Below are 14,345 nucleotides of genomic sequence, written 5' to 3' on the forward strand. Positions count from 1 at the left end.
AACGTACCTGCCTCCCAACTGCGTTGCAGCAGCCCTCCCCTCGCTCCTCGAGTCAGTAGCCGAGCTGGCAATTGAGTTCCCCAGGCTTATGGTTCTGGGGGACTTCAATTTGCCATCGCTCAGTGAACACTCTGATGGGGCGCAGGAGTTCATGGCTTCCATGACAGCCATGGGCTTGACCCAGGTAATTCGGGGCCCAACCCACTCAGCGGGTCACATGCTCGACCTCGTATTTCTCTCGGAGCAGTGGATGTGTGATCTTGGTATGAGGGGTAATGAGACCATACCCCTGTCGTGGTCAGACCACTGCCTACTGAGGCTTGACTTCCGGAGGCCAAACCCCCACTGTAGGGAGGAGGAACCAACCAGGTGGTTCCACCCCAGGCGACTGATGGACCCTTTGAGGTTCCAGACGGAGCTTGGGGTTATTCCTGATACTCTCGCCCACAGTTCGGCGGAGACTCTGGCTGCTGCCTGGTACTCGGCGGCATCGGAGTCTCTCGACCGGATTGCGCCACTACGGCCCCTCCGGGTCAGCGGATCCCGGAGGCCTCCTTGGTTCACCGAGGAGCTCCGGGAGAAGAAGCGCCGGAGGAGACGCCTAGAGCACTTGTGCAGGTCCGATAAGTCCGAGTCGAACCGAGCACTCCTAACAACTTGCACCAAGGATTACATCAGGGCACTTAGGGCAGCAAAAAGATCTCATATTGCCACCTTGGTTGCGTCCGCTGAGTCCCGCCCAGCCGCCCTGTTTAGGATAACCCGTTCCCTCCTAAATAGGAGGGATACGGGGGAACCCTTGCAGGGTAGAGCTGAGGATTATGCCCAATTATTAGCGGACAAAGTTGCTCGGTTTCGGTCGGACTTGGACTCCACCGCTGCAGATCCAGCCGGGACACAAGAGGATCACTTGGCAAACCATCTCTGGGTTGAGTTTCAGGATGTTGCCTCTGGGACAAGGCCATTCGAGCTGTGAGTGCCTCCACCTGTATTCTGGACCCGTGTCCCTCCTGGCTGGTTGCCAACAGCAGTGAGGTGACACGTGGCTGGATCCAGGCGATCGTAACCGCCTCCCTTCGGGAGGGGCACTTCCCCGCCTCACTTAAAACGGCGGTGGTGAGACCCCTCCTGAAGATACCATCCTTGGATCCAGCCATTTTAAATAACTATCGTCCTGTCTCCAACCTTCCCTTTGTTGGGAAGGTTGTTGAGAAGGTGGTGGCCTTCCAGCTGCAACGGGCCTTGGAGGAAGCTAGCTACCTTGACCCCTTCCAGTCCGGCTTCAGACCCGGTTACAGCACAGAATCCGCTTTGGTCGCATTGACTGATGATCTCTGGAGGGCCAGAGATGGAGGCCATGCGTCCATCCTGGTTCTCCTTGACCTCTCGGCGGCTTTCGATACCATCGACCATGGTATCCTTCTGCGACGACTGCGGGTGGTGGGGGTGGGAGGCACTGTTTTGCAGTGGTTCTCCTCCTACCTCTCAGACAGGTCGCAGTCGGTGTTGGTCGGGGGGCAGAGATCGTCCCTGAGGCCCCTAAAATATGGGGTGCCGCAGGGTTCGGTCTTATCCCCCCTACTATTTAACATATACATGAAACCTCTGGGTGAGATCATTCGGAGGCACGGGATAAAATACCATCAATACGCGGACGATACGCAACTGTATCTGTCCGTCCCGTGCCAACTCAATGAAGCGGTGGACGTGATGAGCCAGAGTCTTGAGGCCGTTAAGAACTGGATGAGCGCTAACAAACTGGTACTCAACCCGGACAAGACCGAGTGGCTGTTGTGTTTCCCTCCCAACAATTTGGCTAATGTTCCATCTATCAGGCTGGGGGGTCAAATTTTATACCCCTCAGATAGGGTTCGTAACTTAGGAGTCCTCCTGGATCCACAGCTGACTCTCGACCATCATCTGTCGGCTGTGACCAGGGGGGCATTTGCCCAGGTTTGCCTGGTCCGCCAGTTACGACCCTACCTGAATCGTGAGGCTCTCACAACAGTCACTCGAGCCCTTGTGATCTCTAGGCTGGAATACTGCAATGTGCTCTACATGGGGCTGCCCTTGAAGTGCATCCGGCGGCTGCAGTTAGTTCAGAATGCGGCCGCGCGAGTGATAGTGGGCGCACCGCAGTTCGCCCACATAACACCCATCCTCCGCGAGCTGCACTGGCTACCTGTTGATCTCCGGGTGCGCTTCAGGGTCCTGTTGACCATCTTTAAAGCCCTCCATGGTAGTGGATCTGAGTACTTGAGAGACCGCCTTCTGCCGATTACCTCCCTCCGACCGATAAGATCGCACAGACTGGGCCTCCTCCGAATCCCATCCGCCAGTCAATGTCGACTGGCGACTACACGGAGGAGAGCCTTTTCTGTTGCAGCTCCAACCCTGTGGAACGATCTCCCCGTCGAGATACGCATCCTCACCACCATCCAGGCCTTCCGCGCAGCCCTTAAGACCTGGCTATCCCAACAGGCCTGGGGATAAGTCTCTAATTTGCCCCACCCGAGTGTTGAATGTTGAATGCAAGTTGTGTTTTTATTACTTTATTTATTTTGTTCACATATTGTTTGTTTTGAATTGCACCCCCTCCCTAATGATTGTAAGCCGTCCTGAGTCCCCTCAGGGAAAAGAGCGGCCTATAAATCCAAATAAACTAAACTAAACTAAACTAAACTACCTCTGGGAAAGCATTTTTGAGCATACAAAATATCACTCTGTCTTTGAACAATTCAGAGCCTGACGTATGATTACCAGAAACCTTCCAGGCTCTTGTTATAGCCTTCAACTCCCCCCCCCCCCGCTATCAATGGTCAGTTATGCATCACCAGTGAAGTTATTATTGGAATTTTTCACCACTCTGTTTACAAGCTACCTCTGTTTACAAGCTACCTCAGTTACCTTGGCCATGCTATGTCAGGAATATATATATACATACACAGGTTCCTCTTCATTAAAAGCCAAGTGGTAACCAAGAGTTCAGAGACACCATTTCATAGGGCAAATGATTGCTTGCATAAATGCAAAGATCATTTGCAAATCTTCATATGTGCAGTAATGAATGAATAGATAGTACAAAGGTTCTTGAGTACCACATCATAGTGACATTTCAACAGAAATGTCCTGGGCAATTCTATATATATAGAATTGACCTGGGCAATTCTATATATATAATGTTTTACCTTCTTCCTCTTGACAGTTGTATCACACTGTAAAATTATCACCTTGATCATTCTTTTCTCTTTTGTTTTTAGTTGTGGAACAGCAGTGTTAGATAAGGTATGGAAAATGTGAGTAAATAAATAAGTAACACTTCAATGGGAAGGTAACAGCGCTCCTGTCGTCATGCTGGCCACATGACCATTGAAATGTTTTCAGACAGGTGGCTCAACAGCCCTGAAATGGAGATGAGCACCATCCCTATGGTTGACAATAACTAGTGGAGTAAAATCCGGAGGGAATTCTTTTAAGGAAAACAGGGAGTAATGAGATTCCTCTTTCTTTAAGAAATAAAGAAATGCAAATGTGGGGCAAATGGTATTTAGTACTTTATATTTTTTTCTTATTTCTGTATGCATTACATGCCTAGCTGTCCTGTACATAGTGGCCTTAATCAGGCAAGTTGTTATAGTTGTGATGTTTTAGATAAGAAAATCATGTCTGAATTAGTAAAGTTTCACCAAATTTTCAATAATCAGATTTTGATCATGAAGTTGCTGGGTAGCAGAAAGGTGTGTGTGTACCAGAACACTGTTATTTCTGTACAACTCTATATGTAACTGTGTATCCATTTCTTTTCTAACTAAATATATTTTTACAGTAACTAAATAATGAATTATTACTAATAACAGTAAAAACTGCCCATCTTCAAGTATACTAGAAGTTTTGTGAATTTTGTGATTCAAAGGCTGACAAATAGTACAGGTTGTATTTCTTTGACAAGTCAATTGGATTATAAATACATTTATTTGTATTTCAGGAAATTACTCAACTTTCCAACTACCTCAATGTGAGTAATCAATATTAACTTCAGATCATTTGAGGAAAGATCCCTTCATAAGATATACTTTTTAGATTTTTTTTTTTTATACTCAAAGTCTTACTTTTTAGGCAACAATTTAAAATCTTCCAGACAATTTAAAAAAAAACACTAATAATCAGGTAGCAAGTTTTATATATTGTTTACATTCATTTAAAAATAAGTACTCTTTTTTTTTCACTACATAACAGACAAGCCAGTTGTAAAGCTAAGTAATTATCTAAGAACAAAGGGACATAAACTAAATTTTTAGAGTAACTTTTGGAGTATACTTTTGTACCTATACAAAATTGTTTCCTTGAACAGACTGTTGTGGGTCTGTCTCTCAGTTGTATCTATCCATCCTGTGAGATCCAGCAGTAGAGTTGCTCCAGGTTCCACTTGTTAAAGAGTGCCATTTGGTAGATGCCCCAAAGAGAGTCTTTTCTCTTTGGCATCTGCCATGTGGAACATTATCTCCCAAAGATTAGAAATGCTGCCATAATGGTTTTCCATAACAAAACTGGATTTTCTTACCAGGTTCTGTGGCTACGCCCATATCTTGATTAAGTTGACTGCCACTTTTAATCTCAGTTCCTGTATTTATTTACTGTTTTTCCTATGATATTTTAATCTTGCTTTTATTCAGAGAAATCTGCCCAGAGTATATGTTTAAAGTGACATAAATATGGACAATGGCTTGTGTTCAGAAGAAGTTACCAGTTAGATGTATTGATTAAATCTTCATACAGGAATGTCAATCTGCACTAACAAGAATGGAAACTGTAAAACATATTAATTGGCATTAATTTCCAGTACTAATGTGCAGAAACTGAAAGACTGAAAAGGATACAAGACATGATTTTAGAGTTTTAAAAGTATAATTTAAGGTTTAAAAGGATATGATATATGATTGGCAAATGCAAATTGGTATGAGACTTAGGTAAGTTGGACTTTATAGAGTCAGCTCAGACAAACTGAGTAGATGAAAAGGCCTGTATTCTCTGTGAAATAGTCAAGTTGCTATAGTCAAATTTCTCCATGCTTCCTTTGAAAAAGAAGTTTAATGGTAGAGTAATAGAATCCACACTAATCGTAGAACTAGAACAATGAATTCAGAGCATGCCTGGGATATCATTTGAACATGTTGTGACTTTTATTTCTTCCTTTTAGGAGGCACTACATCGAGAACTAGTATTGAAGCAGAAAATGGTGATCTTACAAGAGCTTCTAGCCATGTTGTTAGAAGCAGCAGAAAAATCTTGGAAGGTATCAAATGGTCATACTAAGATCATTACTATCATACTTATGTGTTACCCTATATCAGAGGTGGTATTCAGCAGATTCTGACCAATTCTGGAGAACCAGTAGCGGAAATTTTGAATAGTTCAGAAAAGTAGTAAATACCACCTCTGACTGGCCCTGTCCCATCTATTCTCGGCTTTCCGAGTCCCAGCTGATCTGGAGGAAATGGGTTTTTTTCAGTAACCTTCCCCTGAAGTGGGGAAGGAATGGAGATTTTATATTATCCTTCCCTTGCCACACTCACCAAGCCACGCCCACAGAACCAGTAGTAAAAAAATTTGAATCCACCACTGGTGTGTGTGTGTGTGTGTGTGTGTGTGTGTGTGTGTGTATGTATGTATGTATGTATGTATGTATGTATGTATGTATGTATGTATGTATGTATGTATGTATGTATGTATGTATATATATATATATATATATATATATATATATATATCAGTGGTGGATTCAAATATATATGTTTGTTGTACATACATATATATATAAGGCAACAGGCAACAGTAAAAATATTGGGTTTCTGTCTGGATGGTCTCTTGTGATGAGCCGAAGGACAGAGAATGGAAGTAGTGATCTTCCTCCCATATTTGGGCATACCGGGGGTTGTAACTCTAATATATATACATACATACATACATACATACATACATACATACATACATACATACATACAAACACATATACATATACATATACATATACATATACATATACATATACATATACATATACATATACATATACATATACATATACATATACATATACATATACATATACATATACATATACATATACATATACATATACATATACATATACATATACATATACATATACATATACATATATATATATATATATATATATATATATATATATATATATATAATTCAAAATAATGATGAACCAGAAAAGTAAGACAGATCCTGTATTATTGATAGTTAGCTTATTCATACAACAGAATTTAAAGCAGAGGAGGAGGAGCCAACATCACGACGATATGGTTGTGCGGTCTCGATGCTCTGAGACCACAGCCAATACTTTTGCCACTGGGTGGTTCAAACGGACCTAAACTGTCCTTAAGAGATGGTGAACAGGAAGAATACATCTTGCTGATCTCAGGGATATCGCAAAATCCCTGAGAGAAGCAAGAGAAGTTCTACAAGCCGGCAACAAAAAATCCAGCCAAGACTGATGAAGTCAGGGCGGCTCCAAAATGGAAGGATATGGAAAGTGAAAGTGTTTCTAGCTGGTGAAGAACTTTTACTGTTTTAAAAAGAGACTGCCTATAAAAACTTAAAAAATAATTTAAATTGAACAATAGAAGAATCAAGCAATGGAATTAAATTTGGAATGGTTTTGGACAGTGGTTATCTTACTTTTTAAATGCTATCTTCATGGATGGAATTTATGCAAGCCTTTTGAAATGGATGAATTAAGTTTTCTTCTACATTTTCTTTATGATTCTCTGTAATCTATAGATTAAAGTTTTCCTCTTTCATTGCTGTGGGTATTTTTCTAATTCATTTAAAGATTGGACTCTTTTTTCTAACTTGAAATACAAAAAAGATACAAAAGGAAACTTTTTAACAGTGTTACCGCTGCTCGGAAGCTGGGAGGTTTTGTTGATCGGAGTTTTGTGCATTCAAAACAGAACACTTTTTTTCTTCTTCACGGATTGTTTTGACTTGGCACCACAAGTCAAAGTTACTGCTTGGCTACAAAGAGTGATAAGAAGGGAAGCACACAGATGTCCCTTTGAAGTATATTTCTAATCAGAAAAAAGTGGAAACAACATTCTTTTGTGAATCGATGCTTTAGTCTTATTAACCTTCCAAGCTGGAGCAGCTGTGTTTGTTAGAATTGCACAACTTCAAAAGAAAATAAAAGTTTCAAATTTGCAAAAGATACTTTCAGAAATACAGAAATTATCAAATATATATGAAAGAATAGAGAAAAAACTGGAATACTTAGAGCATGTGCAATAAAATATGATGAAAAAAATTGAGGATGTTTATCAAATGCAAAACGGGGTGATTGAAACTCAAAAAACCGAAGTGCTAACTCAGTTCTCCATTGTTTCATCGCCTTTTCAGTAAAGGACGTAATATTTTTGTTAATGCCAGTTGTTTCTAAGCATTTTATGATCCAACTATGTGGCAGTGAGTCAAATGCCTTTTTGTAATCAACCCAGACCATATTCAAGTTTGTTTTTCTGTTCTTACAATTTTCTAATATCATTTTATCAATTAGGAGCTGATCTTTTGTGCCCCTGCTCCTTCTTTTGTTGCCTTTTTGCTCTACTGGCAAGATGTTGTTTGTTTCCAAATAATCCATCATGTTATCTGCAATAATGCCTGTGAGTAATTTGAAGGTTGTTGGCAAGCATGTTATTGGTCTGTAGTTTTCAGGTGTTGTTCCTTTAGTTGCATCTTTCTGAATCAAGTATGTTTTTCCAGTTGTCAACCATTCATCAATTTGGCCCTTTTGTAAAATTTCATTCAGTTGCCTGGCCAATATTGCATGTAAACTCCATGATCTTATCCTTCAATTCTTTTTGTTTTTGAGTTAGTTCATCAGTTGGTTCAGTGATAACTGGTTCTAGTGGTGGTGGTGTTATTTCCTCCCCGAGAGCTTCTTCTGGGAGTTCTACTATAATGTCTTTAGTTGTGTCTTGAATATCAGTTATTTCCGCTTGTGATATTGTTTTTTTGCTTTTGCAATTTGCCTGAATTTCCTCAAGTTCAACTTCACTAAACACTTTATTCCATATAATAAATTGCCTTTGATCTGCTAGTCGTTGTTCACTAACATTTGAATCTGGATATTGTTCTTTCCATAATTCATACATTCACTGTAAATAACCTCTTTTTTCTGGCTCTGAGTTGTAGTAACAGGCCATTATGGCACGGTTTTTATCTGCACTATATTTTTGTTGTTTTGTTGGCTAGTCCACTTGTAGCCCACTTGTCGACAGATGTCCAGGGACCCCAACATCTGCCGCAGCCCTTGTTAACCTGCGCAACGACTGATGCGTTATAAAATTTTTATTTGTTTCTTTCGCCATATTGTATGGGTTGGCGGGGGTTTTTTTATGGGGCCAGTTGCCAACCCCAACCCTCCTCCTTTCTCATCCGGGCTTGGGACCGGCAACGGCGGAGTTGTTAATAATAATAATAATAATAATAATAATAATAATAATAATAATAATAATGAACTAAGTTAGATACAATTAAAGTTTTGATTATTAGGAGGAAAATGTTATGATACAGGATATCATCAAATAAATGAGGGATACGAATAACAATGCATATATAGATATGGGTATAACATAAGGAAACTGGATGTAAACTTTAAACAATGATTTGAAAAGGAGGATTAGAAAACTTTGTTATTAAATATTATGGATGTTTAGCTAGAACAGGACATAAGGATTTAGTGTTAGTGGAGGATTTTAGAAATAGTAATTGAAAGGCCAGTCTGTGGTTATGTATTAAATTTTGGTATATTTTATGATGAAGGACGTTTAAACAATTATAGTCAAATGAAAATGGAGATATAATGATGGTGACATGTATAAATATTTGAGCTAAAATACTTCAGTTAATATGAATTACGTTTGTTGACTGTGGAGGAGATGCACGAAAGTTTTTTTTTTAACCAACTGATACACTTTCTATAGCATGTAAAGAAGGATGATGTATTTGCTTTAATTTAAAAATTAAGAAAAATTATTAAAAAAAAGAATTTCAAGCAGAGACAGTTTTTCTCACCACAATATTATTCTGTAATGACAAGTGTATTTGCTGCCAAGATGTCCTTTCCAGGCATTTATTAATAGTGAATGAAGGTTACATCTTTGTGTGGCACATCTGTAAGGACAAAGCTTTAGATCAGTGTTTTTCAACCACTGTGCCGCGGCACACTAGTGTGCCGTGACATAGTGTAAGGTGTGCCGTGGGAGAATTACTTTATATATAGTCAATATAGGCACAGAGTTAAATTTTTTAAACATTTTCTAATGGTGGTGTGCCTCGTGATTTTTTTCATGAAAAAAGTGTGCCTTTGCACAAAAAAGGTTGAAAAACACTGCTTTAGATAAATAAAATTGTACAATCAAACTCAGATTTATCTTTGATAATATTATATTTGACCCTGTTGTGGGGGAAAAAGAACACATATCTACTTTCCATGAAATTGTGCTTCAACTAAGTAGAACTGATGCCAAAGAAGTGCCCCAAATTACTTGGCCCAGAAAAATTGCAGTTCAGTCAAATTTTCAAACTAAGCTCACTGCAAGATCTCTTAGAAAAGAAGTGTCGACATTTACTGCTTGATACCATTGTGGTTTGTACTTCCTCTCTGAAACACTGCTGTTAACATCTAGAATAGCAGAGTGGGAATAGTTTAACATTTTTACTGACAGGAAGTGGTAATTAAACCTCTGAACCTCAGCTTAGCAACAGGTGGGTGTGTACTGTTTCATTTGTTTTCTGTATAAGTTTCCAGAATAGCCCATGTTTCCGTTTGCTATTCATTAAAGCAACAGACCACTTCTGGGATTTCCAAATGAATACAGAGCTGAAATTTTCAGATTTGCCCATGATAAATGGAGTAAGAGATGCAAATTTTAGCTGAAATATAAAGGCCTCTTTAAAGTGCTTTAAAGCTTACAGTTCCCAAGAAAAGTAGAAGAAATCTACCAAGTTTTGTCATTATCCATTGACAATCTCCTGTTTTGCTTTGCAAGGTTTTGCTTTTAAATTATAATATCTTTTTAAAAACAAAACAAAGTAGAACCAGTGTTGCGTTTCAATAAGTAGAACAAGTTATTTGGAAGCAAAGGCCTTGCCAAACCTTCCAAATCAACCTCCAGTTGAAGCTTATGAATTAAGAAAACAAAAACAACCTGAACTCATTGCATTAACTTTGGCTGATTTCAGTGCAATGACTTTGGAGTTTAAGGATGAGAATTAAGTCATAGAATTATAGGACTGGAAGGGACCTTAGCGATCTTCTAGTCCAACACTCTGCCCAAGGCAGGAGTCCTTACACCATCCCAGACAAATGGTTGTCCAATCTTTTCTTGAAAAGCTTTAGTGATGGATCACTTATAATTGCAAACTATCTAGAATTTTAAAATAAACAATTAGCATAGGCCTTTTGGTAATTAGTATAGTTATAAGAATAAGTGATATGAATGGCTATGTTTTCTTTTCTGTTCCTGAAAGCCATAGATTCCAATATGCTCTTTTTGTGAAGGATCTGAATCAGAGGTGGGTTCCTACCAGTTCGCACCTACTCGGTAGAACCAGTTCGTCAAATCTAGCGAACCGGTTAAAAGAGGTTCCACCAGTGGACCCGGAAAGCAGACCACACCTACAGAAGAGGTTCCAAAAATTTTTGAAACCCACACACAGACACACAGACACGCACACAGACAGACAGACTGACACAGAGAGAAAAAGAGAAAGGAAGAAATAAATAAATAAAAAAAGAAAAAAGAAAGAAAAAGAGTGAGAGAGAGATGAAAGAAAAAAAGAAAAAAGGGACAGAAAGACAAAAGAAAGGAGAGAGAGAGAGAGAGAGAACACATGGCCGGCAAGGCACTCCCATCAGGTCACATGGCCAGCAACCACTCCCACAAAGGAGGCCACACCCACAGAGTAGGTTCCAAAAATTTCTGAAACCCACCACTGGATCTGATGCTTAAAGGTAAATGAAACTTATAAATAATATGAATAAAGCAAGGCACATGGTATTAGAGAGTTAAAAAATTCTTATTTGCAAAAGTATTCACAAATTTTAACTTTTTTTATTCCATTAGGGTCAGTTCAATGAAGACAAACTTAAATGCAGACTGAGCGTGCTAGAGAATCAACTGCAAATATGTACACAGGTAATATATTTGGCTCAAAAAGGGAAAGTTTTAAATATTTAAATTTAAAATGTAAAACTAAAACTAATTTTTTAAAACTAAAACTATGTACATGGTGAATGTCACTTTCTGTAGTTTGGAGATATGTTTTGTTCTCCAGATATTAATTCATTAATAATATTAACATTATAATTCATTCATTAATAATATTAACATTATAATTCATTCATTAATAATATTAACATTATACAAATATTTGATATATTTGAAAGAATACACTCATTATAACTCTTCTTCAAAAACCTGAAGAATGTTTTTGTTCTTTGAACAATAATATGTTTCTTGAACATCATGATTTTTTGTTGAACTATCCTGCCACTATTTTTTATGATTGTGTCTCACATATATTCAGATTTATGTGGTTATAGCTAAAAGATTTGTCCATATAGAGTGCATATAAAATTGCAGTACAGAAACATTTACATGAGATCAACATGTTTCTTCTTGCCCTTATATGTAATAAAAGTGTAACACTGCTAAGAAAGTATAATACTACTAAGAATTTTGGCAGATGCCTAGAGAGTATTTTAACTTTTTAAAATACAGATATATTTTTTTAAAAAAAATGACCATAATTTGATTCACATTTTAATGGATGCAATGTAGGCTGCCTAACATTTCAAAGTTTTGGTCTTTTACTGTGCCTGGAATCTTAAATCAAGAATGTTTAATATGCTAGTGTCTTTTACAGTTTCTTTGCCATTTTCTAAGAAATATCATTCTTTAGAATATTATTGCTTGCAAAAAAAATTATCTCATACAGCAAGTTTAGCTTGATAAGTTATGGATCTCTTGGGTTTCAAAAGGTTAGATCCACATTAAATCCTGTCTTAGTCAATGTTAGTCATGACTGATAAATCCTGTGTGATCTCTCTCTCTCTCTCTCTCTCTCTCTCTCTCTCTCTCTCTCTCTCTCTCTCTCTCTCTCTCTCTCTCTCTCTCTCTCTCTCTCTCTCTCTCTCTCTCTCTCTCTCTTTTCTTTTTTCTTAGAGTTATTCAAAGCAAGGCTTAAAAAGGATTCTCCTTGAGATGGAAGATCAAAAGCAGAATTATGAACAGAAAGTAAAAGAATCTCTTCAGAAACTGCTTGAGGAGAAAATGCAGGCACAAAAGCAATTTCAAAATGCCCAGGTAGGCAAGGATTTTAGCCTGAGGCCTAGAGGAAGATGCGTATATATTACTGAAACTCTAAATATCCTGAGACGTTTTCAGATCATCAAGGATGTCAGGAAACTCCTTGATTCATTGGGGACTATTCTGCTTGTGGGAAAAATTCTTCTCAAAAAATTGAAAGGATTTGCATCTATTACTTGTAGAACAATGCTTTCGTCTTAAGCATGTTGTTTTCTACCTGATGTGTAGAAAGATCATTTTGATTAACTCAGAAATATGCAACTATTCTTCAGGACATGCGGGCGGATGCATCATGCACAGGCTATGCCCACCCCAGCTTCACAAAGGCAAAAAACATTGTGATACATCACATGATGTCACGTAATGCAAATCAAGTTTGACACCCATGCTATTGAATATCTAGAAATGCATGTGAGTTAGGAATAATGTACCAACATAAAGCATATAAATGATTGCAAATTAGAAAGACTCTAGCTCAGATCTTGGGCTACTTTTCTTCAGCCACAAATCCCAGGGAACAGCCCTTCACAAGAAGAAAGCTATTTAAAAATGGATGTCATTAATCAATAGAAATATTGGTTCATATTTTCAACTTTGCAAGAACAGGAGACCAGTTATCCCCATGTATAAGCATGCCTATCACGTTCTGACATACGGTATTTTCTTCAATCAGATCTCCTATCACATCAAATTAGACTTGCAATAAAATTGCCACATTTGCAATGAACAGCTTATCATTATTCTGCTTTTTAACAAGACTGTCCAGAAAATACGTTTGTCAATTTTACTAAGGATAAATGATCCTGTTCCTCGTAGAGAGCCCTAACTGTTGCTGAGGATGACTGTAGCCTCTGGAAAGATCAACTTGACAACTTAAAAAAAGATTGGAGTCAATTAACTGACCATCACTCTGAAGTCAAAAGCAAGCTGCATGCCTTGGAGAATAAACTGCAGGTAACCTCCTTGTGAGGTATATTCCATGTTTTCATTTCACAATAGCATTTGTCAAATTAGCAGTTTTTAGTGAAAGAACTGGAAAAGAAAGCATGGCTCAGACACCCATTTATGGTGAATTGTTACCAACATGCTAAGGATAGTAGCATATCACTATAACACATAGGAACATGCTGTTATTGTTTTATGCACTTTGACAAATGTCATTAGTAATTATAAAATTCTATCCAATGCAATTAGCTTACAACTTAGAAGCCAAACCAGTAAATAGACATCAACAACTAATATCAACTAAATGAAACAGTGATACATATTAAAAAGGCCATATGGCCAAGAACATATGCAACCATCATTAAAATAAAATCAGTAATAACCAAGGAACTGTCAAAATTGACAGTGGGGGAATCATGCCTTAAAGAAACTTATTAGTCAAATAAGCAAAGTTACTGAAGGCATCTGAAGTAATCTAAGCACTAGATTTCCCCAAACACAACAGATATAAAGTACTAGCATCCAAAAACTTGTTTTCAAAGAGGTAGAATTCTAGTTGTTAACTTAAAGGCATCTCATTTATATGTTACACTATAAAACAATGTAACAGCTGTCCTGTTATTTCTGTTCAACGCTTGAATACTCTTTCATATGATTTATAAAAGCAACTCAAGTTTTCTTTCTTTGGGTAGTTCTTATTGTGCTTTTTTCATGCTTGCAGTGGTCAGACACTCAGAACTCTCAACTTCAACAAGCCCTAAAAGAAATGGAGAATGAGTGTGCAAATCTTTATTCAAGAATTGATAATCTGCAAGAAGAAAATATACGCCTCATGGAGTATCTTGGGGAAGTTGAAGGTAAAGAAATAATAGCATGAACAAGCTGGATTGTGGTAAACTTAATTTATGTAGAAATCTCATTAAGCTTCCATTTAAATTACCATTAATAATTAAAACCAGATGATGCAATTTATACAAATTGAACTGAACTGAAACA

The 14,345-nt window shown here is 38.1% G+C and overlaps 1 protein-coding gene across 3 annotated transcripts in view; it reads left to right on the forward strand.

Annotated features, from left to right (window-relative positions):
• Positions 1–14,345, forward strand: part of TRAF3IP3 (TRAF3 interacting protein 3) — a 35,915-nt gene that overhangs the window by 15,356 nt on the left and 6,214 nt on the right. For all 3 annotated transcript variants that reach the window (XR_015697338.1, XM_087720128.1, XM_087720127.1), the window contains 7 exons: positions 3,261–3,285; positions 3,986–4,015; positions 5,198–5,293; positions 11,160–11,231; positions 12,261–12,401; positions 13,221–13,358; positions 14,071–14,206. Coding sequence is in view for 2 of the 3 variants with exons in the window: in XM_087720128.1 (XP_087576254.1) it covers positions 3,261–3,285; positions 3,986–4,015; positions 5,198–5,293; positions 11,160–11,231; positions 12,261–12,401; positions 13,221–13,358; positions 14,071–14,206 (638 nt within the window). In the remaining variant the exon portion in view is untranslated. The remainder of the gene's footprint in view (positions 1–3,260; positions 3,286–3,985; positions 4,016–5,197; positions 5,294–11,159; positions 11,232–12,260; positions 12,402–13,220; positions 13,359–14,070; positions 14,207–14,345) is intronic.

The sequence above is a fragment of the Thamnophis sirtalis genome, unplaced genomic scaffold (assembly GCF_051295495.1).
Source record: "Thamnophis sirtalis isolate CommonGarterSnake01/CBP01778 unplaced genomic scaffold, rThaSir2_p1.2 scaffold_7, whole genome shotgun sequence".
NCBI classification, from domain to species: domain Eukaryota; kingdom Metazoa; phylum Chordata; class Lepidosauria; order Squamata; family Natricidae; genus Thamnophis; species Thamnophis sirtalis.